General features: G+C 44.7%; 1 protein-coding gene across 2 annotated transcripts in view; it reads right to left on the bottom strand.

Moving 5' to 3' along the window:
- Window positions 1-1,634: 1,634 nt before the first annotated feature.
- Window positions 1,635-25,379, bottom strand: part of malrd1 (MAM and LDL receptor class A domain containing 1) — a 121,081-nt gene continuing 97,336 nt past the window's right edge. Inside the window, exons 22-34 of one of the 2 annotated variants that reach the window (XM_036944252.2) lie at window positions 22,500-22,683; window positions 18,736-18,864; window positions 18,353-18,514; window positions 16,054-16,211; window positions 12,727-12,928; window positions 11,709-11,990; window positions 11,253-11,378; window positions 9,644-9,710; window positions 3,805-3,902; window positions 3,446-3,542; window positions 3,104-3,164; window positions 2,058-2,159; window positions 1,635-1,972 (exon numbers count right to left, since the gene is read on the bottom strand). In XM_036944252.2, coding sequence (XP_036800147.2) covers window positions 1,874-1,972; window positions 2,058-2,159; window positions 3,104-3,164; window positions 3,446-3,542; window positions 3,805-3,902; window positions 9,644-9,710; window positions 11,253-11,378; window positions 11,709-11,990; window positions 12,727-12,928; window positions 16,054-16,211; window positions 18,353-18,514; window positions 18,736-18,864; window positions 22,500-22,683 — 1,767 coding nt within the window. In that variant the 3' untranslated portion in view covers window positions 1,635-1,873. The remainder of the gene's footprint in view (window positions 1,973-2,057; window positions 2,160-3,103; window positions 3,165-3,445; window positions 3,543-3,804; window positions 3,903-9,643; window positions 9,711-11,252; window positions 11,379-11,708; window positions 11,991-12,726; window positions 12,929-16,053; window positions 16,212-18,352; window positions 18,515-18,735; window positions 18,865-22,499; window positions 22,684-25,379) is intronic. The other variant, XR_016486640.1, reaches the window with a different exon arrangement.

The following is a 25,379-nucleotide window of genomic DNA, read 5'->3' as shown; positions in this document are numbered from 1 at the left end:
CAAAGTGAACTTCATTTTCCATGCCATGGGATACAAAACAACCAGGATGCAATCGAAAATCGTAGTAGCGTATTGAATTGCATTTAAAATGACAGCATGCTATTATATGTCTTGTCTTCTGCTCTCAGAACACGGACATTGGAATCAGTCACCAGATACACTTACCTTAACATTTCACTCAATAGCTGAGCTAAACTTCAACCTTGGCTTTAGCCTGTCCTGTTTTTAATTTTTTTAGATAGTTACTCCTACCATGTCCGTGTTCCGAGAGCAGAAGACAAGGTTGAAGTTTAGCTATTGAGTGAAATGTTACGGTAAGTGTATCAGGTGACTGGTTCTTTGGTGATGATTACGTCAATGTGACTCGTTTTAGGAAACTAGGCGTATGTCGCACGTCACTACTTCACAGGAGAGGTATTTGGACGTAAACATAATTTTAAAAAAATCTAAATGTGTTTTTTTGCTAGAAATTCCTTCTGGAACATGTCAATTCTCATGTGCCTTAATAACAAATTTGTATCCATCCATAAGTGAGAATAAAATTGTTAAATTACGAGCCTAGTTGGTTTAGCCATGGAAAAGGAACCTTCCCGCTAGCCATGATTGGCTGAGATAATGGATCGGCTAAACATACCGGGAGATGAGTTTGGATTGGTCGGCCATGTAGCATGCTTATGTCTATAACGTGAGCTGCTCAGTATGTGTTGATAGTCCTTTCTACCGCGCCGTTTTTGAAAGATATAACGTTAGCCATCGAGAAGTACACAAGTTTTGCTACTTTTCTCAACAACATTGATGCCCTGAATTTAGCAGGTGCTACTGACAGATCAGTTGGAAAAAGTGATGGGCTACTTTCTGTGCACCCCAGTCAGTGTGAACCGGAGTGACTTGACACAATACTGTCCAAACAAGATGTAGCTACAAACAAAACTGAGTTAAATGGTTCCAGTCTGCAGTGAAGCGTTCATCCAAGTATAAGGGAAAGAGTCTAGCTACATTTTCAGATATTATAAATTTGTAATTTGGTCAGAAAGTAATTTTCATTGCTAGTTAAAGCGTTCTGTTAGCTGTACGTCTAGACAATAGCGACCCATCCACTTAGCTAGATGTGGCTGAGGGGTGGTTATAGCATTTCCTTCACATGACCTATCAATTTAGTCAAGTGTGTCGGGTAAGCGTCATCTAATAATTCTACAATATTTTTATCTGGACACTTTCTGTTTTTGATACTGCTACTACGCAAGTAACCGTTTCAATGTACTGTTTACACATTGTGTATCCTGTACATATGACAAAAAACATGTTTTTATTTGATATAATGTGTGTTTACCAGAGATGGTAATGTGAAGAATAACATGACCTGCACCAAAGTCAGATTAGGATATAGGCCAAGGACTAGATAAAGTGTATTTTTATCGGGAGGTTTCCTTATTGTAGGCTACGACTTTTACCATTTTTAGTCTTGAAACCTTTGTTTTTTTTACTAAACTACTCACTCTGTTTAGCACATGGCCTTACGTGTGCATCCTTTTAAGAGATGGGTGGGGCTAAGGCTTAAGAGGGTGTGAACGATCCTGAATGGGTGTAGACAAAGAAGAGCTCTCCAGGAGGTGCACCAAAACATTCAAGGGACGTTTTCTCAAAAGTGGGGTGACAAGTTTATCAACTTTCAAAGCAGAATTACTTTCCCATTGTTCCTCAACTGCAGTATATGATATACCATCTTCTAGCTCTGAGTCTCTACTTTTATCCAATGTAAAAAACTATTTCAAATGTTGCTACGTAAGACCGAATCGAGGTGGTCGGTCACAAACGTATACAGTAAAGTTGACATGAGTATTGGCTATGGCACAGTATGTTGTATTTGTTGTTTTTATGCTTCAGAGCTGCTGCAGTCAGCCCCATTGGCAGTGGAGGGGTACTGGTACAGAGGGTTTGGGAAGGACAGTTTGGCATCTCTCCGGACTGGACCCTGCAGAACACACACACAGCATTACAATTTGACAGAGAGACAGTGAGACAGTTGGCAGACAGGTCAACAAGAGATGGAAGCCTACCTCCCACTCCGCATCCCTCCTCCAGGGGTAGACACTGATGGGAAGCCCAGGACCCTCCCTCGTCTTGGGGTTAAGTCTAGGGCAAGTTCCCAGACCGGGGAGCTGAAGGGAGAGAAATAGTGAGAGACAATAGAGGAACTACCTTTGTCTCTAATCACTCAACCCACACCTCGGACTTGTTTTTCATTTCTAAAGGTTGCTCTTTATATAGAGTGAGCTTATGATAACATTTCACTGTGAGTAACTCAATCCTCTTTTTCCTTGGTCAAATAGGCTGTGTCTCAAATGCCATTATTCCCTCTATAGTGCATCACTATTGACCAGGCCCATAGGGCTCTGATCAAAAGTAGTCCACTATATTGGGAATAGGGTGCCATTTGAGCGACAACCATAGACTCCTCTCCTGTCCACTTCTCTGTGGATAAAGTGAGTGTTGCTCGCTGTATGAAGCCTGTGTGATTGAGGTACCCTCTGTGTTACCCTCCTGCGCACACACTGAGCACACACACGCCCATGCACATTTACACACACGCGCGCACGGACACAGAGAGACAAATGCACGCACGCCAGCAAACACGCGTGCAATGCTGTGACCCCCGTCATCGACACTGTGACAGTGATGACTCTCACAATCACTCCCGCTTTTACTACCGCTCAATGCTCAGTAACACACACGCACACACACAAATATAAACACACTTCAGAAAATGACAGCCATCTCCTGAGCGAAATTGCTGTGATGGCATCTACTCCCCTGCAGGGTACCTTCTCAGTGGTGGTAGAGGAGAGAATGATTGCACACATACGCACACACGCACGCACACGCACGCACGCACGCAAACACATTCGTATCATTGAAGAAGCGGAGGTGTAGGGCTTTGCAGACATTCCACTGACCACAATTACAATCACGTCTGAGAAAGATGTCATCCACCCACACACAAACTAAATGAGTATCTAATGAATTCTAGATCATACGGTTTAAGAACGATACATTTTCTATGGGAGCTTGATTGTCATTGAACAGAGGAAGGGGGTGTGCTAACCTCTGCCCTCCAATCAAAGGCTGGGTTGTCCATCGCCTCAAAGTCCTTCAGGTCACGTTTGCTGTGGAAGCAGACAAAAATTGGAGTCGTATTTTTCAGTAACAGTAATAATAATAACAGCAACAACAGCAATAATGGGGCGGCAGGTAGCCTGGTGGTTAGAGCGGTAGGCCAGTAACCGAAAGGTTGCTGGATCGAATCCCCGAGCTGACAAAGGTAAAAATCAAGACAGATCACACAGGTGTTTGATTGAAATCACAGTATTTTCCGACGTCATTCATGAAAGCAACGTCATAACCATCCCCTTTATCAACATTAATAACATCCTAACCAGTGACTTACTTCAAAGAGTGTCTCTTTAGGAATACAAACAGGACACAGACAGCAATACCAAGAATCAGCAGGGTCAGTCCAATGGCTATGCCAGCATACACAGTCTCTATGGGTGAGACAAATACATGGATTGACAATCAATAAACACCCCAGAGACTCACACAGTCTTACGGTACATAAAGGGGGTTGCAACATTCTGGTAAGTTTCCCAAAGTTCCCAGGTTATCCTGAAATCCTGGTTGGAGGATTCCTGTATATCCTGCTTATTCCCTCCTGATACCGGAAAACTTACAACTGCGATTGATGGAAAAAGTTACCAGAAGTTTGCTACCCTAAGTTCATATAATAATAGGGTATGTCCATATTACCTAGTCCGGGATCCTCTGGCAGGGCCGTTGAGATTGAGGAAGAGGGAGAGGGCTTTGGTCTCACGTGGCAACGGTTTCCTGTCCAACCATCCTGGCACCTGGAAAGGGTTAAGATTAAGGTGAAGGGAGAACCGGCCACCTCTTCCCTCCATTCTACTGGCCAGTCACTTGATAACAAGATGGATGGATTTGCTACCAACTATCGAAACTGAAATATTCTCTGCTTTTCTGAAACGTGGCTCTCTGACAAGATATCCAACTCGATGGATTCTCCATTCACCATGCCGACCAGACAGTGGAGTCTGGGAAAATTGAGGGGGGAAGTGAGCTGCCTCTTCATCAACAACAACTGGTGTGTTGACTCGAGTGCGGTGGAAGTCAAATAGAAGTGTCGACCCATTGTTCACCTGTCTTGGAATAGCTGATGGTCAAATGCTGACCCTTTTACCACACGAGGGAGTTTTCAGCTGTTGTATACATTCCCCTTCAGGACAAGACAAATAACAAATCTGGCACTTAAGAAACTGTACAAGGCTACAACCATCCAGAGGCTGCTTTTCTGGTTGCCTGCGATTTTATTTCAGCATCATTAAGAAATTTCCATCAACACTTCTCCCTTGCCACTAGGAGTGATACAGTCTAGAGCACTGTTTTTCTACCCACAAGCAAGCATACAAGGCCCTCCCTCGGCCGCTGTTCGGCAAATCAGATCACGATTCCGTACTCTTGCTTCCTGTTTACAAGCAGAAGCTCAAACAGTAATTACCCGTGACTTGCATTGTTGAGAAATGGTCTCCAGAATCAGAGATTATGCTACAGGACTGCTTTGCTAGCGCTGATTGGAATATGTTTCGGGACTCTGCTGATAACATCGACAAGCTAACCACCTCCGTCACCGGCTTCATTAGGAAATGCATCGGCAACGGTGTCCAAATAGGATCGGGCTACCACACACAGAGCTATCGCAGGACGACCCTGAGGCTATGGCTGAGGACAGGAACAAGTACAAGAAGTCCCACTATGACCTCCACAAAGTCATCAAACGAGCAAAAGGACAATATAGGAATAAAGTGGAATCCTATTACACAGGCTCTGACGCGCGCCGCATGTGGCAGGGGCTACAGTCCATTACGGATTACAACGATGCCTCTCTACCAGACGGGCTCAATGCATTTTATGCATGCTTTGACAACAACATTGTGCCGGGTGTGAGGGCTGCCATCAACCCAGAAGATTGGGTGATCTCGCTCCTCGAGGCTGATGTGAGTAGTCTTTAATCAGGTCAATACCCGCAAGGCCCCATGATATTCCAGGGTGCATTTTCAGAGCATGTGCAGAACAGCTGGTATATTCACAGTAATTATTCAACATCTCCTGGTCCCAGTCTGTAATCTCCACATCTTTTAAGATTACCACTTTCAACCCTGTTCCCAAGAACTCTAAGGCTTGATGCTCTCTGTAATTGTGAAGTGCTTTGAGAGGCTGGTTATGGCACACATCAACTCCATCCTCCCAGCCAGCTTAGACCCACTCCAATTTCCATACCGTCCCAACAGATCCATCGATGAAGCAATCTCAACTGCCCTCACCCACCTAGATACGAGGAATACCTATGTGAGAATGCTGTTCATTGACTACAGCTCAGCGTTCAACACCATTGTCCCCTCCAAGCTCGTCACCAAGCTTAGGACCCTGGGACTGAACACCTCCCTCTGCAACTGGATTCTGGACTTCCTGACAGGCCGCCCCCAGATGGCGAGGGTAGGCAACATCACCTCCACCACGCCGACACTCAACACTGGGGCCCCACGGGGGTGTGTGCTTAGACCCCTCCTGTACTCTCTGTTCACCCACGACTCCAACACCGCCATCAAGTTTGGTGATGACACGACGGTGGTAGGCCTGATCACCGGCGACCATGAGAGGGAGGAGGTCAAGTTCCTCGGTGTCCAAATCCCTAAGAGCTTAAAATAGTCCACACACGCGCACAGTCGTGAATAAGGCGCGACAGCACCTCTTCCCCCTTAGGAGGTTGAAAGGGTAAGGCATGGGCCCTCAAATCCTCAATACGTTCTACAGCTGTACCATTGAAAGCACCTTGACTGACTGCATCACTGCTTGGTATGGCAATAGGACCGCCCTCGATCGCCTGGCACTACAGAGGGTGGTGTGGACAGCCCAGGAGAGCTCCCTGACATCCAGGACCTCTCTATCAGGCGGTGTGAAAGGAAGGCCCAGAAAATCGTTAAAAACTCCAACCACCCAAGCCATAGACTGTTCTCTCTGTTTCCCCATGGCAGGCGGTACCAGTGCATCAAGTCTGACACCATCAGGCTCCTGAACGGCTTCTATCCCCATGCCATAAAACTGCTGAATAGCTAATAAAAGGGCTACAAGGACTACTATTAGTATTTTATTCTCTCTGCACACTCACAGGGTCATACACACTACGCACACTGATACTCCAACACACACACAAACACTCGCTCCATTTTTTGCTCACACACACATAATATTTGCACCTTGTCAGCTCAGGGATTTGAACTTGCAACCTTTCGGTTATTAGTCCAATGCTCTAACCACTAGGCTACCCTGCCGGTTAAAGGTTTCAAGCAAGACATTTCACTGTGCTTGTCACACTGAATGTCCACATTGAACGAACGAACACAGGCTTGGAAGAAAGTAAGGAGGTGCGCCTCCTCAACGGAAAACAATGTCCTTCTTATGTGGAGAATCCTACATGGACAGTACCAGTAGACTGAACAAGGAGCTTCATTCAGACACCTCAGTTGAGTGATTAGGGTGCCTCTCCATGGCCCCACCTTTGAGAAAACAACACATTAATTCAGGACTTCTCTTCCAAGTCCACATCTGCTTAATACCATGGCTAGTTTTTGGGGTAGACATGTGCTGCCATAGGATTTTCTAATGCAAAACAAACATTCCTGGACAAAACATACTGCTTGCATGAAGTTGTGTTATATTCTCATTCCGAAGGGTCTCTTTGCATATTGTGTGGCAGGCTGGCCAGGACTGTAGGCTGGGCTCTGGTCCAGCTTCTCGGAGGATCCTGCCCAGAGGACCAACATGACCTGCTAAGTCCGAACCTCTGACTCGCTGACATACATAGGCCCCAGGCACCACTACATGCTGGGGTCAGCACTGCACAGCACTGCACAGTCTGTTATATAATCACGGACGAGAGAGTGAGAGAAAGAGAGAAATGGGCAGCAAGAGATTGAGCACGGGAGGGAGGATGAGAAACAGGAAAGAGGAGAGCAAAGAGAGAGAGAGGGGAAAGGGAGGTGAGGGAAATAGACAGTATTTTTACTGCCAAACACCAGTGAAGTATCACCTCCCCAGAGTTTGGCCGATTTAAAAAATGTGGAACCATTTGCATCTCAATGTGACATTCACATAGCATTGTGGGAAAAGACGCATCATATATTCCAGTCAGTCATGTGGCTTTGGAGTGCAGGTACCAGGAAGAATGTGAAATGCCAGGTAGTAGTCAACATTAAAGAGATCACCCAAGAGTTCACCCAAATTACAGTAGTGAGGTAAACAAAGTCAGGTAAGCAAAACCATGGATTGCTGTCTTATCTTGTCCATGGATTGCTGTCTTATCTTGTCCATGGATTGCTGTCTTATCTTGTCCATTTATTGCTGTCTTATCTTGTCCATGGACTGCTGTCTTATCTTGCCCATGGATTGCTGTTTTATCTTGTCCATGGATTGCTGTCTTATCTTGACAATGGATTGCTGTCTTATCTTGACAATGGATTGCTGTCTTATCTTGTCCATGGATTGCTGTTTTATCTTGTCCATGGATTGCTGTCTTATCTTGACAATGGATTGCTGTCTTATCTTGACAATGGATTGCTGTCTTATCTTGTCCATGGATTGCTGTCTTATCTTGCCCATGGATTGCTGTTTTATCTTGTCCATGGATTGCTGTCTTATCTTGACAATGGATTGCTGTCTTATCTTGACAATGGATTGCTGTCTTATCTTGTCCATGGATTGCTGTTTTATCTTGTCCATGGATTGCTGTCTTATCTTGACAATGGATTGCTGTCCTATCTTGACAATGGATTGCTGTCTTATCTTGTCCATGGATTGCTGTTTTATCTTGTCCATGGATTGCTGTCTTATCTTGACAATGGATTGCTGTCTTATCTTGACAATGGATTGCTGTCTTATCTTGTCCATGGATTGCTGTCTTATCTTGACAATGGATTGCTGTCTTATTTTGTCCATGGATTGCTGTCTTATCTTGTCCATGGATTGCTTACAGGTTAAGGAATTTAGTCATTTGGGTGAACTTTCCCTTTTATGCTGATATCAGCAGGTGGAGGTATATATAGGTATATATATAGTAGGTATATTGCCTCATGTTTAGACTAGGCGTTCTATCGAATGCAGAATATTTTATTGAAATTTCACAGCAGTTAACTACCACTTGTCTTGCATGTCGTCAACTCTTTCCCTTCAATATCTCAAGTTCTAGTTCCTTAGCTCCTTAGCCCAGTATGTGGTTTGTGTAAGATTAAAAAAATGTGTGTGTGTGGTGGGCGACCACAAAGAGTTGGAGTTGAACTCCACACGGGGTCACGCTAGCCTCCCTAAATCCAACGGATTAATCTACTGTGAAGGTCTTACGTGGTCTTCCCTCAAGACAATTTGCGGTGGGGGAACGTTCAAATATTGACCAGCGAGTGTCCATTGCAAAATCCCTCTGGGAACGTTCTGGGAACGTTGCGCTAGTCCGTGGCGGATAGAAATGAGAGGTGAGCCCCCTTCTAAAATCCGTCTGGGATAAACCGAGATTCCCCCATGGTCTGCCGAGCATGTCTTTTGCAGGGTTGGAAACAAGACTGATGGGATTTCCATGTTTTAAGGCAGAGAGAGAGAGCTAGAGAGAGAGAGAGAGCTAGAGAGAGAGAGCGATAGAGAGAGAGAGCGATAGAGAGAGAGAGAGCGATAGAGAGAGAGCGAGAGAGAGAGAGAGAGATAGAGAGAGAGAGATAGAGAGAGAGATAGAGAGAGCTAGAGAGAGCTAGAGAGAGAGAGCTAGAGAGAGAGAGCGAGAGAGAGAGCGATAGAGAGAGAGCGATAGAGAGAGAGCGATAGAGAGAGAGCGATAGAGAGAGAGCGATAGAGAGAGAGCTAGTGAGAGAGAGCTAGAGAGAGAGAGAGAGAGCTAGTGAGAGAGAGCGATAGAGAGAGTGAGCGATAGAGAGATAGAGAGAGAGAGATAGAGAGAGAGAGAGAGAGCTAGAGAGAGAGAGAGGTAGTGAGAGAGAGAGAGAGCTAGAGAGAGAGAGAGCTAGAGAGAGAGCGATAGAGAGAGAGCGATAGGGAGAGAGAGAGCTAGAGAGAGAGAGAGCAAGAGAGAGAGAGAGAGCTAGTGAGAGAGAGAGAGCTAGAGAGAGAGAGAGAGCTAGAGAGAGAGAGAGAGCTAGAGAGAGAGAGAGCTAGTGAGAGAGAGAGAGAGAGAGCGATAGAGAGAGAGAGCTAGAGAGAGAGAGCTAGAGAGAGATAGAGAGCTAGAGAGAGAGAGAGAGAGCTAGAGAGAGAGAGAGAGCTAGAGAGAGAGAGAGAGCTAGAGAGAGAGAGAGAGCGATAGAGAGAGAGCGATAGAGAGAGAGAGCGATAGAGAGAGAGAGAGAGAGAGAGAGAGAGAGAGAGAGAGAGAGATCTGTAGCGAGAAGGGATTGGAAGAGAAAATAAAAATAGATAGCATTCAATGTATATCATATGAATGGCAGGGGGGTTTGTGTGTTGTGATTGTGTGCGTGTGTCCATGTGAATGCATGTTTGCAGTACACATACTCACATGCACATTGGCCCATGCCTCTCCACATGGCACTCTCCGTGATGCAGACAGTATCTCGGAGGGCATTCTGCAACGAGGCCAAACATGTGTTTCAACAACACCCCTCTCTCATCGTACAGAGCCAGTTGAGACCAGGGGCAACGTCCCAAATCACACCCCATTCCCTTTGTAGTGCACTTCTTTTGATGGGGCCCTGGTCAACATAGTGCACTACATTAGGGTGCCATTTGGGATGCACCCCAGCTCTTTTGGTGTAAACGATTCTACCAATCTCCTCTCAGCCCCCCTTCTCTCCTTCTCTTGACACCACCTGTTAAATCATGTCCACACCTAGGAAATGGGAAATATGATCCACGCATCCACAATGTTTCTCTGACATCACGACATGCCTGGCAGAGAGACAGGGAATTGCCTCCGGAGAGCAAAGTGGAAAAACCTCTGAAAATGTATTTTCTGAAAAACCTCTTTAGTGAGAGTGTCAACATGTTACAGGTTTCTCCTGGACCTCTCTTCCTTCACCACTGCTTTTGTCGCTACATTTGTCTCTCTCTCTTCCCTTACAGGAACACTTCTCGAGTTCACTTGTGAAATGCATGTTTTTTTTCTTCCCTGAAGCGATGCTCTCCTCTCTCTCTCTCTTTCTCTCTCTCTCTCTCTCGCTCTCTCTCTCTCTGTGTCTCTCTCCTCACTTTCGTCTCAACAGCATTGCTTATCTGGATTGTTCAAGGTTTTGGAAATGATATCTCAGACCTGAATCCACTTAATCCTCCAATCACTGTATGGAGCGATTTGTCCAATCCCCAATCGTGTAACTCCAGGGCTGCATTTCTGGTGGATTCCAGCCAAATGGGCGGTTCCGTTTGGTTTCATTTCTCGAAGGCAACAGAAAAGCTGAGGTTTTGAAGAGTGGTTTTGGCACTGCGCAGAATGACCTATGAGGTGTGCTTTGAAGGCAGAATTGCTGTAGTTGAGAATGTCATTACTGCCAAAGTTGGCACATTTGACAGCCACAAATGGAACTGAGTAAAGATGGGAAAATAATAATACATTGGAAATGCAAAGATGGACCTTTACAGTGGGAGCCAGGAGACTCCGGTAACTTTCTCAAAATTCCCAGGGTTTACAGAAATCCTAGTTGGAGGATTTCCTAAATCTGGGAATTTTCAATTTGAGAAACCAGACCTGGGAATTTTAGTGAAGTTACTGGAACCCCCCCCCCCCCCCCCCCCTCTCTCCAAGACAATATGAAAGACCGTTCAAGTACTGCAATTCAAACATATTGGAGGAAACGGTCCAAGCTGAGACGTCCAGTTGGAGGAAAGACGAAGCTAGAGTATGGGTGTGAGAGAGAGACAAAGAGAGAGAGGGAGACATAGAGGGTGTGAGAGAGAGACAAAGAGAGAGAGGGAGACATAGAGGGTGTGAGAGAGAGACAAAGAGAGAGAGGGAGACATAGAGGGTGTGAGAGAGAGAGAGAGAGGGTGTGAGAGAAAGAGAGGGTGTGAGAGAGAGAGAGGGTGTGAGAGAGAGAGAGGGTGTGAGAGAGAGAAGGTGTGAGAGCGAGAGAGTGTGATAGAAAGAGAGGACAAAGTATAGTAGAAGCAGTTACCATGGCAGCTGGACTCGTCAGAGTCAAAGGGTAGACAGTCAACGATCTGGTCACAACGTTTCTGGAGCGGGACACAACTGGACGAACTCTCACACACCAGAGACCCCAGTGCACACTGCTGGAGAGCTGGGGAGGAAGAGGGAGATAGAGGAGCGAGAGATAGAGAAAGTCAGCTCTGCTTTCAATCACTTTCAATGTATTATTTAACACAATAGTGCTAAGAGAAGAGGAGCCCTCACACGGGTTTAAATGAAAAGATTTCATCATCCATGATCATGTACAACTGAGTATGAAGGCAAGGCTGTGAAAACAGTTACGGATTCTAACTGTAAATGTCATGGTCTGACACTGTATTTTTCTTATGTAATTACACACATGTGAGCGCACACACACACACACACACATAATCCCCACCTACACACACCTACACACACACACACAGTCAAGGACCCTTACGGCAGCTGTATTCATCCTCTCCGTAGGGGCAGTCAGAGACTCCATCGCATCGTAGTAGGGAGGGGAGACAGGTGTTGTTTAAACACTGGTACTGGTCAGGGTGTGGACAGTGGTCCTGGGGGGGCAGGGTGCCTGGGACAAGGCTGGGACACTGCTCCTCATCTGACTGGTCAGCACAGTCCTCCTCCCCATCACACCTCCAGGACAGAGGGACACACTGGAAGGAGTGGACACACTGGAACTGACCCGCGCCGCAGGTCAGAGGCTCTGGAGTCACAGGACCTGTGGGAAAACACACATGGGAGTTGATGTCGTCTTTAATGGTCCAGCTATTACACATGAACAAACGCAACAATGCTAAATGTTCTCTATGATCCTCCTTAGTCTGTGTCTCAAATGGTACCTTATTACCCCTAGGGCATGTAGGGCTTTGGTCAAAAGTAGTGCCCAAAAAGGGGTGCCATTTCAGCCGCATCCCATGTGAGAGGAGACAGTATACAGCTGAGGAGAGGAAGCGGAGTAAGCTACAGTAGCTAGAAGAGGGAAGGGGAGGGAGGGGTGTGTGAAGACAACACAATACAAATGTAATTGTTTTTCTCCCCCATTGCTCTCTCCTCTCCCCCAGCGGCAAACCTAGACTCCACAGTGAATTTATACAGGCCCGCAGAACAACAGGCTTCATTAGTTCACTACACTACTCTACTCTCCCCCTGGCACAATGGAACCCGTTTATTAGGAGGGAGGGAGGGAGGGAGGGAGGGAGGGAGGGAGGGAGGGAGGGAGGGAGGGAGGGAGGGAGGGAGGGAGGGAGGGAGGGAGGGAGGGAGGGAAGGAAGGAAGAAGAGAGAGCGATGTGCACGTCAGAGGAAATGGCAGGAATGTAGGGTGTCAAGTCGGGTAAAGGAAAGGAGCAGAGGGAGGAGGAGAGAATGGAAGAGAGGGAGAGAGAAAATATAATCGAGGAGTGAAATGGGCAAGGGAGAGCGAGAGAACATGACAAAGAGAAGAGAACTCTTACCTCCCACCACACACTGAGTGGTAAAGGAGATGTCATCCAGGGCAATGTCCGTCCACACGTCACCCCCCACTTCTGCCTGGAAGGTCACTCTGAAGGGGGTTGTGTTGGACAGGATCACACTTGCGTAGGACCACCGGTCGCCATGGTTACCACTGGCGGCCCACATTAACAGGCGAGTTCCGCTTGAGCCGACAGTGTAGACCTGAGTGACACGCCAGTGAGATTGCAGCACTATAAATGTCACTTAGCTGTGGCTTAACAAGGGACACACACACTTACTGTAACAACCACAGAGTGTGGAGGACAGGGATCCATGACTACAGTTAAGTTATTTATTTTTTTGTAAATATTTACAGTACCAGTCAAAGGTTTGGAAACACCTACTCATTGAAAGGTTTTTCTTTATTTGTACTATTTTCATATTGTAGAATAATAGTGAAGACATCAAAACTATGAAATAACACATATGAAATAATGTAGTAAACAAAAAAGTGTTAAACAAATCAAAATATATTTTAGGTTTTAGATTCTTCAAAGTAGCCACCCTTTGCCTTGATGACAGCTTTGCACACTCCTGGCCTTCTCTCAACCAGCTTCACCTGGAACGCTTTTCCAACAGTCTTGAAGGAGTTCCTACATATACTGAGCACTTGCTGGCTGCTTTTCCTTCATTCTGCAGTCCAACTCATCCCAAACCATCTCAAATGGGTTGAGGTTGGGTGATTGTGGAGGCCAGGTCATCTGATGCAACACTCCATCACTCTACTTCTTGGTCAAATAGCCCTTACACAGCCTGGAGGTGTGTTGGGTCATTGTCCTGTTGAAAAACAAATGATAGTCCCACTAAGCGCAAACCAGATGGCGTATCGCTGCAGAATGATGTGGTAGCCATGCTGGTTAAGTGTGCCTTGAATTCTAAATAAATCACAGACAGTGTCAACAGCAAAGCACACCCACACCATCACACCTCCTCCATGCTTCACGGTGGGAACTACACATATGGAAATCATCCATTCACCTACTCTGTGTCTCACAAAGACACAGTGGTTGGAACCAAAAATCTCAAATTTGGACTCATCAGACAAAAGGACAGTGCATGTCAGAGCAAAAACCAAGCTATGAGGTCAAAGGAATTGTCTGTAGAGCTCCAAGATAGGATTGTGTCGAGGCACAGATCTGGGGAAGGGTACCAAAAAATGTCTGCAACATTGAAGGTCCCCAAGAACACAGTGGCCTCCATAATTTTTAAATGGAAGAAGTTTGGATCCACCAAGACTCTTCCTAGAGCTGGCCGCCCGGCCAAACTGAGCAATCGGGGGAGAAGGGCCTTGGTCAAGGAGGTGAACAAGAACCCGATGGTCACTCTGACAGAGGTCCAGTGTTCCTCTGTGGAGATGAAAGAACCTTCCAGAAGTACAACCATCTCTGCAGCACTTCACCAATCAGGCCTTTATGGTACAGCAGCCAGACGGAAGCCACTCTTTAGTAAAAGGCACATGACAGCCCACTTGGAGTTTGCCAAAAGGCACCTAAAGGACTCATAAGACCATGAGAAACAAGATTCTCTGGTCTGTTGAAACCAAGATTGAACTCTTTGACCTGAATGCCAAGCATTACGTGTGGAGGAAACCTGGCACCATCCCTACGGTGAAGCATGGTTCTGGCAGCATCATTCTGTGGGGATGTTTTTCAGTGGCAGGGACTGGGAGACTAGTCAGGATGGAGGGAAAAATGAACAGAGCAAAGTACAGAGAGATCCTTGATGAAAACCTGCTCCAGAGCGCTCAGGACCTCAGACTGAAGCGAAAGTTCACCTTCCAACAGGACAGCGACCCTAAGCACACTGCCAAGACAACGCAAGAGTGGCTTCAGGACAAGTCTCTGAATGTTTGGTGAGTGGCCCAGCCAGAGACCGGACTTGAACCCGATCGAACATCTCTGGAGAGACCTGAAAATAGGTATGCAGCAACTCTCCCCATCCAAACTGACAGAGCTTGAGAGAATCTGCAGAGAAGAATGGGAGAAACTCCCCAAATACAGGTGTGCCAAGCTTGTAGCATCCTACCCAAGAAGACTCGAGGCTCTAATCGCTGCCAAAGGCGCTTCAACAAAGTTTTGAGTAAAGGGTCTGAATGTGTGAATGTGAATTTGATTTCTATAAACCTGTTTTTGCTTTGTAATTATGGGGCATTGTGGTGTAGATTGATGAGGGAAAAAAAACAGTCAATTTTAGAATAAGGCTGTAAGGTAACAAAATGTGCAAAAAGGCAAAGGGTCTGAATACTTTCTGAATGCACTGTACTGCCATATATTTCAACTGCGCTGTGATGTTTTCAAAAGTTCTGAACCATTTTCATAGTTTCTACAGATTGTAAATTAAAGATAAACATATTTGCTCAGGGCGTTATTATATTATTGATCGATTGACTATGACTTTTTAAATAACCCAGCAGTGCTATTTGCAAAGTTAGCTCCAGGTAAATGTTGCAATTCTTCAAGCTACATATGGACTGTACCAAAACAAATGATCTAATGATGCTGTCTCTTTTGCGGCTAAATCTGCAGAGCTGGGATGGTTGTTTCCCCTATCAGTCAGTTTGTCCGTCCGTCTATCTATCTACGCATAAATAACAGTCCATTGGTTGCAAGAATACGTTTTGAAACCTGCATCGTTTTGTGTATCAGTTTATAAACCATGTGCCATTGAATCGGTACATTGAAAATCTCTTCCCAACTATTTTGTAATCTATATGGCACAGCTGTCAATTTTTTGGTCCTTAAATTCATCTGGTATACTTTTTTTTATTCATCACAATTTTCTTTAACCAATTTTGGTCTTTAATTCAGGGCCGGCAGACAAGTTCCTTACTTTCTCCCCGTTCCACTTGCCTCATTCATTTCTTTTTTCCGTTAAAATGAGTTGGTTGTAATTTTGAGTAGAGCAGACATTTCAACATATTTTTGTTAGCTGCATGTGTGACATAACACCACCAGTCCAATTTATTATATATATTATATATTATTCATCATATGTGATGTAATATTTGTTCTATGGATTAAACTGATATTTCAACAAACTTCAGTTTTATGCAGTGGAAAAGACAGAACAAACATTACAACAAAAGTATTTATTAGGGCATGACTTAAAGGGGAAATTGATTACTACTTAATGTTCGATGGTTCTTCAGCCTGAAACGAGTCTTTAGGCAAGGAGAATTGGTAGTCCATGGTTCGGTTTTCCTAAAACAGCTAGCTACAGAACAAAGGAAGTTATGGGGGAACCATCTATGTAAAATACTGAACTACCTTTATAAGCTTTCCTCCTACCTTTAACGTCCCCATCCTGTCTGATCCATGCATGTAGAACCAGAATCGTAGGTGACATAGGCCAATACTGGCCGGGAATGGGTTCCGCGTCGTAACCTTGGCGATGTCACCTTCTCTCTCTGTGGCAGAGTGCACATATAGAAACTTCCCTTCTCCACCTGTGGATCATGGAGAGAAATATGCAACCGCATACATCTCTAGTCATTTCTCCGAGTAGTGAGTCAAATCGAATGTGTTGGAGACTAGCTATGCTTACAGGTTCAAACTTAGACCCAGAATATTTCCTGATAAGGTCATATGACAACTCTCTGCCCTAAATGTGAACAGTATTGGACCACCCAAAACAACTGGAAGTCAAAGAACATTTTGTGAAGACGGTGTTACTGTCTAAAAGCCTGTTTCCTGCAGACATGCTGTGCTGAGAGGATTCTTCTGATCTGCTTCTATTTAGTCTCTTAGACTGAGACTGAGAGGCCACTGAGGCAACGCCAGAACTAAGTAAGAGTTTTCCACATGAGCTAGAGGGGATTTGGGGTCGTCTCAATGCCTGGTGAGTCCCACACCACAATATTCCCACCCAAAATTCTGTATTTCCCTGGAGAATCTTCTAGAATCTTCAATGTCTTTATTCCTAATTTCTGTCTCTTTCATTCTAGGAAAGAGCTGTGTGCTGGCTTTTATTGTCTTCTAAAGTTTTAATCAGCTTTTAAATGCAACGGTAAATCAGCTAATGCATGACTAGGGGATGCATGTCCTCTCCACCCCTACCATTCTGATGGTGGAAGTAAGAGAGTTCCACCACACTTGTGTGATGTTCTGTATTCTCTCTTTTCTTTATTGACTATCTAAGCAGTGTGTGTGTGTGTGTGTGTGCGTGCGTGCATGTGCATGCGCGCGTGTGTGTTGCCTGACTGTGTGTATGTGATACGGCGGGCTAGGCCCATTGATCTGCCTTCCCCAGTGAGATCATAAGGTCAGCCTGTGCCACAGAGCCTGGTGTCCACATTCATCTCCACGATCTATGAGTTGGGTGGCCAGTCACTACGAGCTACGTCCCAAATGGCAACCTACAATCGTTGTTATAGTGGACACATTCATCCAGAAGGTATAGCATTTTGTGTCCATACACTAGTCCCTATATAGTGCACTACATTGGACCAGAGCCCTACGGGAATAGTTTGTGGACACAATATTCTCTACATTCTGGATGAATGTGTTCCACTATAACAACGATTGTCCTTGTAAAGTTCATGGGTCGACTTGTTGTGATGTAATGCATCATTGGATGGCCAGCTTTGTACTTGGTGTGTGTCCAGGCTAACACTAGTCTGGGCAACCGTGTTTTTTTTAATGGTACACAATCCAAACAGCTGTAAATACCCCTTTAGATTCCTAATAAACGGAAGAATGCCTGAATTTCCTGTGCGGAAATCCTCTCATTGCCACAGGAACATTGTCAATCTGCTCCAATGCTTTGGGAGCATCTTAAAACCAGCCACAGAAGATTGCATTCTGTGTGGTATACAGAACTAATAAGTAATGGACTCCCTGAACTCAGGCACACAGGCAGAATGATACTCCATGGCTGTGTCCCAAATAGCACCCTGTTCCCTTTTGTAGTGCACTACTTGGACCAGGGTCCTGGTCAAAAGTAGAGCACTGTATATGGAATAGGGTGGGATGCATTTGGGGCGCATCCCACTACTGTAGCGTCCCAAATGCACCCAGAGTTTTCCCTGGACATGTGATCTGTTAGTTACAGCCTATTTGTCCTCTTCAGGTCATTTGTTCCGGAACAACTCAAGTTATATGCTATTCTACCTGTTCAGACCATGTGCACTCAGAACAAATGCTGGGTTGCATGCATTGGGGACATTAGTTGGGTTGTTTTCTTTAAAAATAGAAATGTTGGGTTGTTCAACTTAACGTGGGTTGTACCAACTTAACGTGATGATCAAGAATGACATTTACTCTCACGGGTAGCAAAAAATAACTATCTGAAAGCCACGCCCCTAATAAGCCATGCCTCCTGTAAATAACATTGCATTAAAAAGACCCAGCTGCTGGGTCAGCCCAGCATGAAAGTGATATACCTCAATTGATGGTTAAATTAACCCATGTTTGGGTAATCCCAACAACCCAACATGTTGGGTTATTCACAAACCCAACTGGCTGGGTCAAAATAACCCAGCGTGTGTTCTGTCCAATATTTACCCAGCGCTGGGTTACCAAATTTTAACCCAGCTTTTTTCAGAGCGTGGTCAGTAAAATTTCAATGTCCAAGGAGGGCAGTACTGACCAGGGCTGTGGTCAAAGGGGGGTCCAGTTCCTGGGGTGTCTCTCCTCTGACCAATCCTCCAGTCAAAGTCATCATCAGGGTCCTGAGTCAGCTGGCAGGTCACCTCCCACATATCCTTTGGCATGTCAAAGTTACAGGCACCTGGTAGGCCTACAATGTAGCCTGGGAGCGAGAGAGAGATTGGGAAGAGGGAGGAAGAGCAAGAGAGTGAGAAAGACAGAGAGGGCAAAGAAATAGCAAAGTTGCAGATTACTCCTTAATAGCTCTCTATTGTATAGTTCAGTACTCCCTAGTTCTGGTCCAGGGCGTTACCTGCGGCTTGCTGACTCTGAGCCATCAGCAAGCCGCACGTAACTCCCTGGACCAGAGCTAGCTCTACTCACCACAGTCTACCTCATCCGACTCGTCTGCACAGTCGGCCTTGCTGTCACACACCAGGTGGGACTCGATGCAGTCACCGCTCTGGCACACAAAGTCTGTGACCGCCGGACATGACGCTGGCACCATTGCACCTGGACCACACACAGACACACAAACACGCTTGCACATGTTCAAAACATACACGGATGTCTTTCACCATAACAAGACAGCCTTTGCGGTTTCCTCTGTTAGAGGCTGTTTCTGCTGTGAGCCAACTACCAAGCTGAACGAACCACAGTGGATCAAAAGACTGAATAAGAATCAGAGAGTGTGTGCTGAGATGAGGTGAAGCTCTGGATGACGTGTTCTCAAGGTGTGTGCAAGAGCATTTGAGCAGTCAGGAAGCCTAACAGAGGAAAGCACACACCTCTGTGTTCAGGACCGGTTACACAACAACAAACTAGGACCACAGTCAAAGCATCATCCTGCAGCTCAGCCACTTGTTTGAGAAGAGGAAGTACAGAACACGAGAGACCGGGATCAGGTGGATCAGAGGTGTGTGTATGCCAAAGGTGCTAGTACAATGTTTTGACTCAGGGGTGTGAATATCTTTGTAAATTAGATATTTCCGTAATTTAGATTTCAATAAATTTGCAAAGATTTCAAAAAAAAAAAAGTACTTTGTCATTACGGGTTATGTTGTGTGTTGATGGGTGCAAATTATTGTATTTTTTATTCATTTTGAACTGAAACACAACAAAATGTGGAATAAGTCAAGGGTATGAATACTTTCTGATGGCACTGTAAAGTAGAGAGTGAAAAGAAGAAAGTGTATACAGAATAAAAATATTCAAAAACATAACTTCTGTTTGCATTAAGGCACGAAAGTAATACTCATGGTGGTGGCTAAATCATGTTATGGGTATGCTTGTCATCAGCAAGGACTAGGGAGTTTTTTAGGATAAAAATAAACAATAGAGCGAAGTACAGGCAAAATCCTAGAGGACAACCTGGTTTTGTTTGCTTTCCAATAGACACTGGGAGACAAATTCACCTTTCAGCAGGACAATAACCTAAAACACAAGTCCAAATATACACTGGAGTTGCTTACCAAGACGACGTTGAATGTCCCGAGTGGCCTAGTTACAGTTTTGACTTAGATCGACTTGAAAATCTATGGGAGGTATTGAAAATGGTTGTCTAGCAATGGTCAACAACCAACTTGACAGAGCTTAAAGAGTTTAAAAAATAATAAATGGGCAATTATTGTACAATCCAGGTGTGCAAAACTCTTAGAGATTTATCCCAACAGACTCACAGCTGTAATCGCTGCCAAAGGTGATTCTAACATGTTTTGACTCAAGGGGTTGAATATATATCGAATCAATATTAGTGTGTTATTTTTCATCAATCTTTAAAAATATATATAATATGTTTTCACTTTGACGTTACAGAGTATTCTGTGTAGATAAAAAAAAAGGATCCATTTTAAGCACAATTTGTAACACAACAAAATGTGGAAAAAGTGTGAGTGAAAAGTGTGAGTGTGAATACTTTCTGAAGGCACCTCCTTCTGAAGGCACCTCTTTCTGAAGGCACCTCTTTCTGAAGGCACCTCTTTCTGAAGGCACCTCCATCAAGGCTACAGAAACAAGGGAAACCCCTTTTGCACGTTGACAAGCAAAGACAAACCTGACCATTTTAATGGCCGGGGTAGGCTGTCATTGTAAATAAGAATTTGTTCTTAACTGACTTGCCTAGTTAAATAAAGGTTAAATAAAATAAATAAAATAAAATAAAAAGGTTCCCACAAAAGTATGTGGACACCTGCTCATTGGGCATCGCATTCCAAAATCATGGGCATTAATTTGGAGTTGGTCCCTCCGTTTGCTGCTATAACAGCCTCCACTCTTCTGGGAAGGCTTTCTACTAGATGTTGGAACATTGCTGCGGGGACTTGCTTTCTTTCAGCCACAAGAGCATTAGTGAGATCAGGCACTGATGTTGGGCGATTAGGCTCGGAGTCGGCATTCCAATTCATCTCAAAGTTCTTCGATCGGATTGAGGTCAGGGCTCTGGGCAGGCCAGTCAAGTTCTTCCACACCGATCGCGACAAACCATTTCTGTATGGACCTCGCTTTGCGCATGGAGGCATTGTCATGCTGAAACAGGAAAGGGCCTTCCCCAAACTGTTGCCACAAAGTTGGAAGCACCGAATTGTCTAGAATGTCATTGCATGATGTATCGTTAAGATTTCCCTTCGCTGGAACTAAGGGGCCTAGCCCGAACCATGAAAACAGCCCCAGACCATTATTCCTCCTCCACCACACTTTAGTGTTGGCACTACACATTTGAGCATTCTCCTGGCATTCGTTAAACCCAGATTCGTCCGTCGGATTACTAGATGGTTAAGTGTGAATCATCACTCCAGAGAATGCGTTTCCACTGCTCCAGAGTCCAATTGTGGCAAGCTTTACACCACTCCAGCCAATGCTTGGCATTACGCCTGGTGATCTTAGGCTTGTGTGCAGCTGCTCGGGCCATGGAAACACATTTCATGAAGCTCCCTGACAAACAGTTCTTCTGATGACAGGCGATTTTTACGCGCTTCAGCACTCGGCAGTGCCGTTCTCTGAGCTTGTGTGGCCGAACACTTTGCAGCTGGGCCGTTGTTGCTCCGAGACGTTTCTAATTCACAATAACAGCACTTACAGTTGACCAGGGCAGCTCTATCAGGGCAGATATTTGATGAACTGACTTGTTGGGAAGGTGGCATCCTATGACGGTGCCACGTTGAAATGAGCTCTTCAGTAAGGCCATTTTACTGCCAATGTTTGTCTGTGGAGATTGCATGGCTGTGTGCTTGATTTTATACACCCATCAGCAATGGGTGTGGCTGAAATAGCCGAATCTCCTAATTTGAAGGGGTGTCCACATACTTCTGTATTTATAGTGAATCTACCTAGATAGTTATTTCTTGATTTCTTGTTTAGATTTTTTATTTTTATTTGTGGATTTGTATTGTATTTGCAAGACATTCTACTGCACTGTTGGAGCTAGTAACATAAGCATTTTGCTACACCTGCCATAACACCTGCAAATACTGTATGTGTACGCTTTCCAATACATCTTGATTTGATTTGAAGAGCGATGCGCATTTAGATGCTGCTGGACTACTTGAATGTCCTTTATCCACATTATTAAAAGTGAATCTAGCCTCAGGTGCTAGTCTGGCCTTTTGTTGCTTTTCTCTACAGATTCCAATGGGTTCAACTCCAATTTCAAGGCATAGGATCTGACATGACTTAAAACTAATTCAATTTATTTTCATGCCAGGGAATTATATATTTATTTCCATATTGTCAGAGGATCCCGGGGGCTTCGTAGGAACTAGCCAATGAACTTCTGTTCACTTCTAATTAACTTGTACATTTTAATCCCTGATTCGAGGGAGAATGGTTTTTAGAGTCATGTTCTGTGTCCGGAACATCTTCAAAGACAAGACTAGAGCGAGCCAAGAGAAAGTTACACTGTGCATTGCAGAACTGTGTCAGTACCAAGAGTATCTCTAGGAGTAACTCCTAGTACAAGGAGTAACAAATCCAAACCTGATAGGAGATTCCCGAGAAAGACAGTACACACCTGACATGTGTGTATTGACATATAAGACAGAGATGTATAAAGGTGTGATAGAAGTCCTGATGAGACTGAGGCTGTGTCCTAATATGGACACCGTAGAACCTGTTGTACAGAAAACGTTCACGTTGTGGATGCATGGCTCACTTACTGGGGTCACAGTCTGTGAACTGGAGGTCATCCAGCGCAGCCCCTCCGCTCACGTCTCTGGAGCGTATCCCCTCGAAGACCACTTCAAAGTTCCTCAACTTCCGCAGGGGAACCTCCGCCCGGTTCCACTCCTCCCCCTGGTTCCCGGTCTTGTTCCACACCTCCGTCACCCCATTGTTCTCAGTCTGTGGAGAGGTCAGGCGTAGAGAGGTCAAACACAATGTTCCATGGAATACTTTGGTACGCTGTCCATATTGAGAACTCCTGCTGAGGCTGTCATAATATGGACGCTGTACATTGATTATTCTACCGCATTGCTCTCCGACCCTCGTCCTGGAGTGTTACCGTCCTGAAGGTTTTCGCTCCAACCCGAATCTCACACACCTGATTCGAATAATTAGCTGGTTGATAAGATGAATCAGGTTAGTTACAACTGGGGTTGAAACAAAAACCTACAGGAGGGTAGTTCACCAGGAACAGGGTTTGAGCCACTCGGAGTCATTCAAAAGTGATCTATATGAAAATGTACAGCACTGCTGATTATTCTGTAATGTAATCATACAGAGCCCAGATCATTCAATCACATACAGTATGGAGGAGTACAGAATATGATGTTGCATTGAATTGAGGCCGAGTAATGGAACGCTTTCCACCGCTGAGTAGCACGGAGGTCATTTAAGAAGAGTCATTATAGTCACATTAGCATAACATCACAGTAATGAATGCTCTTGCCCTTAGACCTCCTATTAAATCTGTAACGGGCCGGTTCTCTCCCAGGCCGAGTCTCAAATCGCACCCTATTCCATAGGGCTCTGGTCAAAAGTAGTCTGCCATTTAAGGAATAGGGTGCCATTTGGGATTCGACCCCAGTCATCTTTAATGTATTAGACTCATGCCACATATGGAACAGATTAAAATCTAGGCCAAATAGCATTAGTTGGTAAATCCTTTCTGTCTTTTCCCATGGTATTGCAGAGGCACTGAATGATATCTAATAAAGCTGAGATGATGAATGCGACTTAGAGCGGGGTACTGCATATCACGACAGGCTAGATTCTCAGGTTTTGAACATAATGCTGTGGTGTTGCAGTTGGACACTTCCCCAGTCAAATCAGGCAAAATGTCATTAAACATGCTAATGTTAGTTTAGGGACAAGAGTTTTTCCTGACTGTGTGTGTGTGTTTAAACCAGACCCTAGGGTATAATAGGTGAAGTGTTCAGGAAAATCTCTGGGCCCTAGTTATTCTGTCTTAATTAACTATGTTAGATTATAGATACATAGTATTTGTTGTTTCTTATATTTGCTCCACCCACACAGTAATAAATAAAATCCCATTCAGTTGTCCAATCAGGCATAATTTAGCTTTTGGACTTATTTCTTCACCCCTCTGCGATTAAGGGGGTAATTTGGGATTCAGTGGTCACTCCACTTTAAAAATGTTTTAAAAAATCTATATACTAACCCCTTTAATGCAGTAGGAAAGTTGGTCTCAGTGGTGTAGTGGGGGCTATACGCAGGAATAAGCCACATACACACTTTGTTTTTCAGTAGGTATTGTGTATACTCACTTCTTAATCCTCACTGATGCATATCAAAGTAGTGTAGCGGATGTATACAGTACGCTGCATCAATTATGTAGTACAATAGAGAACTCATGCACAAAGTAGCCAACACATCGCAAAGCACGTAGCCTAGTTTTAGGGTCAAGTAGCAGCAGTTCTCAACTGGTTGTGCAACCTGGTCTTACAGCGTTCAGTATTATTCTGTACGTAAATCCGAGGCACTACATTTAGGTTGATATTTTCCATTTGGTATGGTTACATAAAACAGATGGTTACTTAAGGCAAAAACGAAAGGAGGGTGGTTGTTCGGGGTAGATGGGTGGGGGGCGTATAATGTGAACGTCTAGCAACCAAAAGGTTGCGAGTTTGAATCTCATCACGGACAACTTTAGCATTTTACCTAATGAGCAACTTTTCAATTACTTACTACTTTTTAGCTACTTTGCAACTACTTAGTATGTTAGCAAACCCTTCCCCTAACCCTAACCATTTATACTAACTCTTCACCTAACCCTAACCTGAATCCTTTTAGCCAAACCTTCCCCTAACCTTAACCCTTTAACCTTACTCCTTAACTTTTAACCCTAACCTCTAGCCTAGCAAATGTTAGCAAGCCAGCTAACATTAGCCACCTAGCTAGAAGTCAAACTGAGCAATCAGTGTCAAACTGAGCAATTGGGGGAGAAGGGCCTTCGTCAGGGAGGTGAGCAAGAACCCGATGGTCACTCTGACAATGCTCCATAGTCCCTCTGTGGAGATGGGAGAACCTTTCAGAAGGACAAGCATTTCTGCAGCACTCCACCAATCAGGCCTTTATGGTAGAGTGGCCAGACAGAAGCCACTCTTCAGTAAAAGGCACAGGATTGAGGGAAAGATGAACAGAGCAAAGTAATAGAGAGATGGAGAGACCTGAAAATAGCTGTGCAACGACGCTCCCGATCCAACCTGACAGAGCTTGAGAGGATCTGCAGAGAATAATGGGAGAAACTCCCCAAATACAGGTTTGCCAAGTTTGAAGCGTCATACCCAAGAAGAATCAAGGCTGTAATCGCGGCCAAAAGTTGCTTCATCAAAGTACTGAGTAAATGGTCTGAATACTTATGCTAATGTGTTAGTTTTTATTTTTTTTATTATAAATTAGCAAAAGAAATTAAACCTGTTTTTTCTTTCTCATTATGGGATATTGTATGCAGATTAAAACAATTAGGTTAGGTTGTAGCATCTTAAAGAACGACATCGGTAGCCAGTAGAATAGGTGTAGGAAAGACATTTCAGCTTATGAAATCAACCAGTTAATGCTAACTAAGGCAACAATGG

This window comes from Oncorhynchus mykiss, chromosome 15 (genome assembly GCF_057628025.1).
Source record: "Oncorhynchus mykiss isolate SJ-2025 chromosome 15, ASM5762802v1, whole genome shotgun sequence".
Lineage (NCBI taxonomy): Eukaryota > Metazoa > Chordata > Actinopteri > Salmoniformes > Salmonidae > Oncorhynchus > Oncorhynchus mykiss.
The sequence above is the reverse complement of the archived record's forward strand: the minus strand, read 5'-3'. Positions and strand labels throughout refer to the sequence as shown.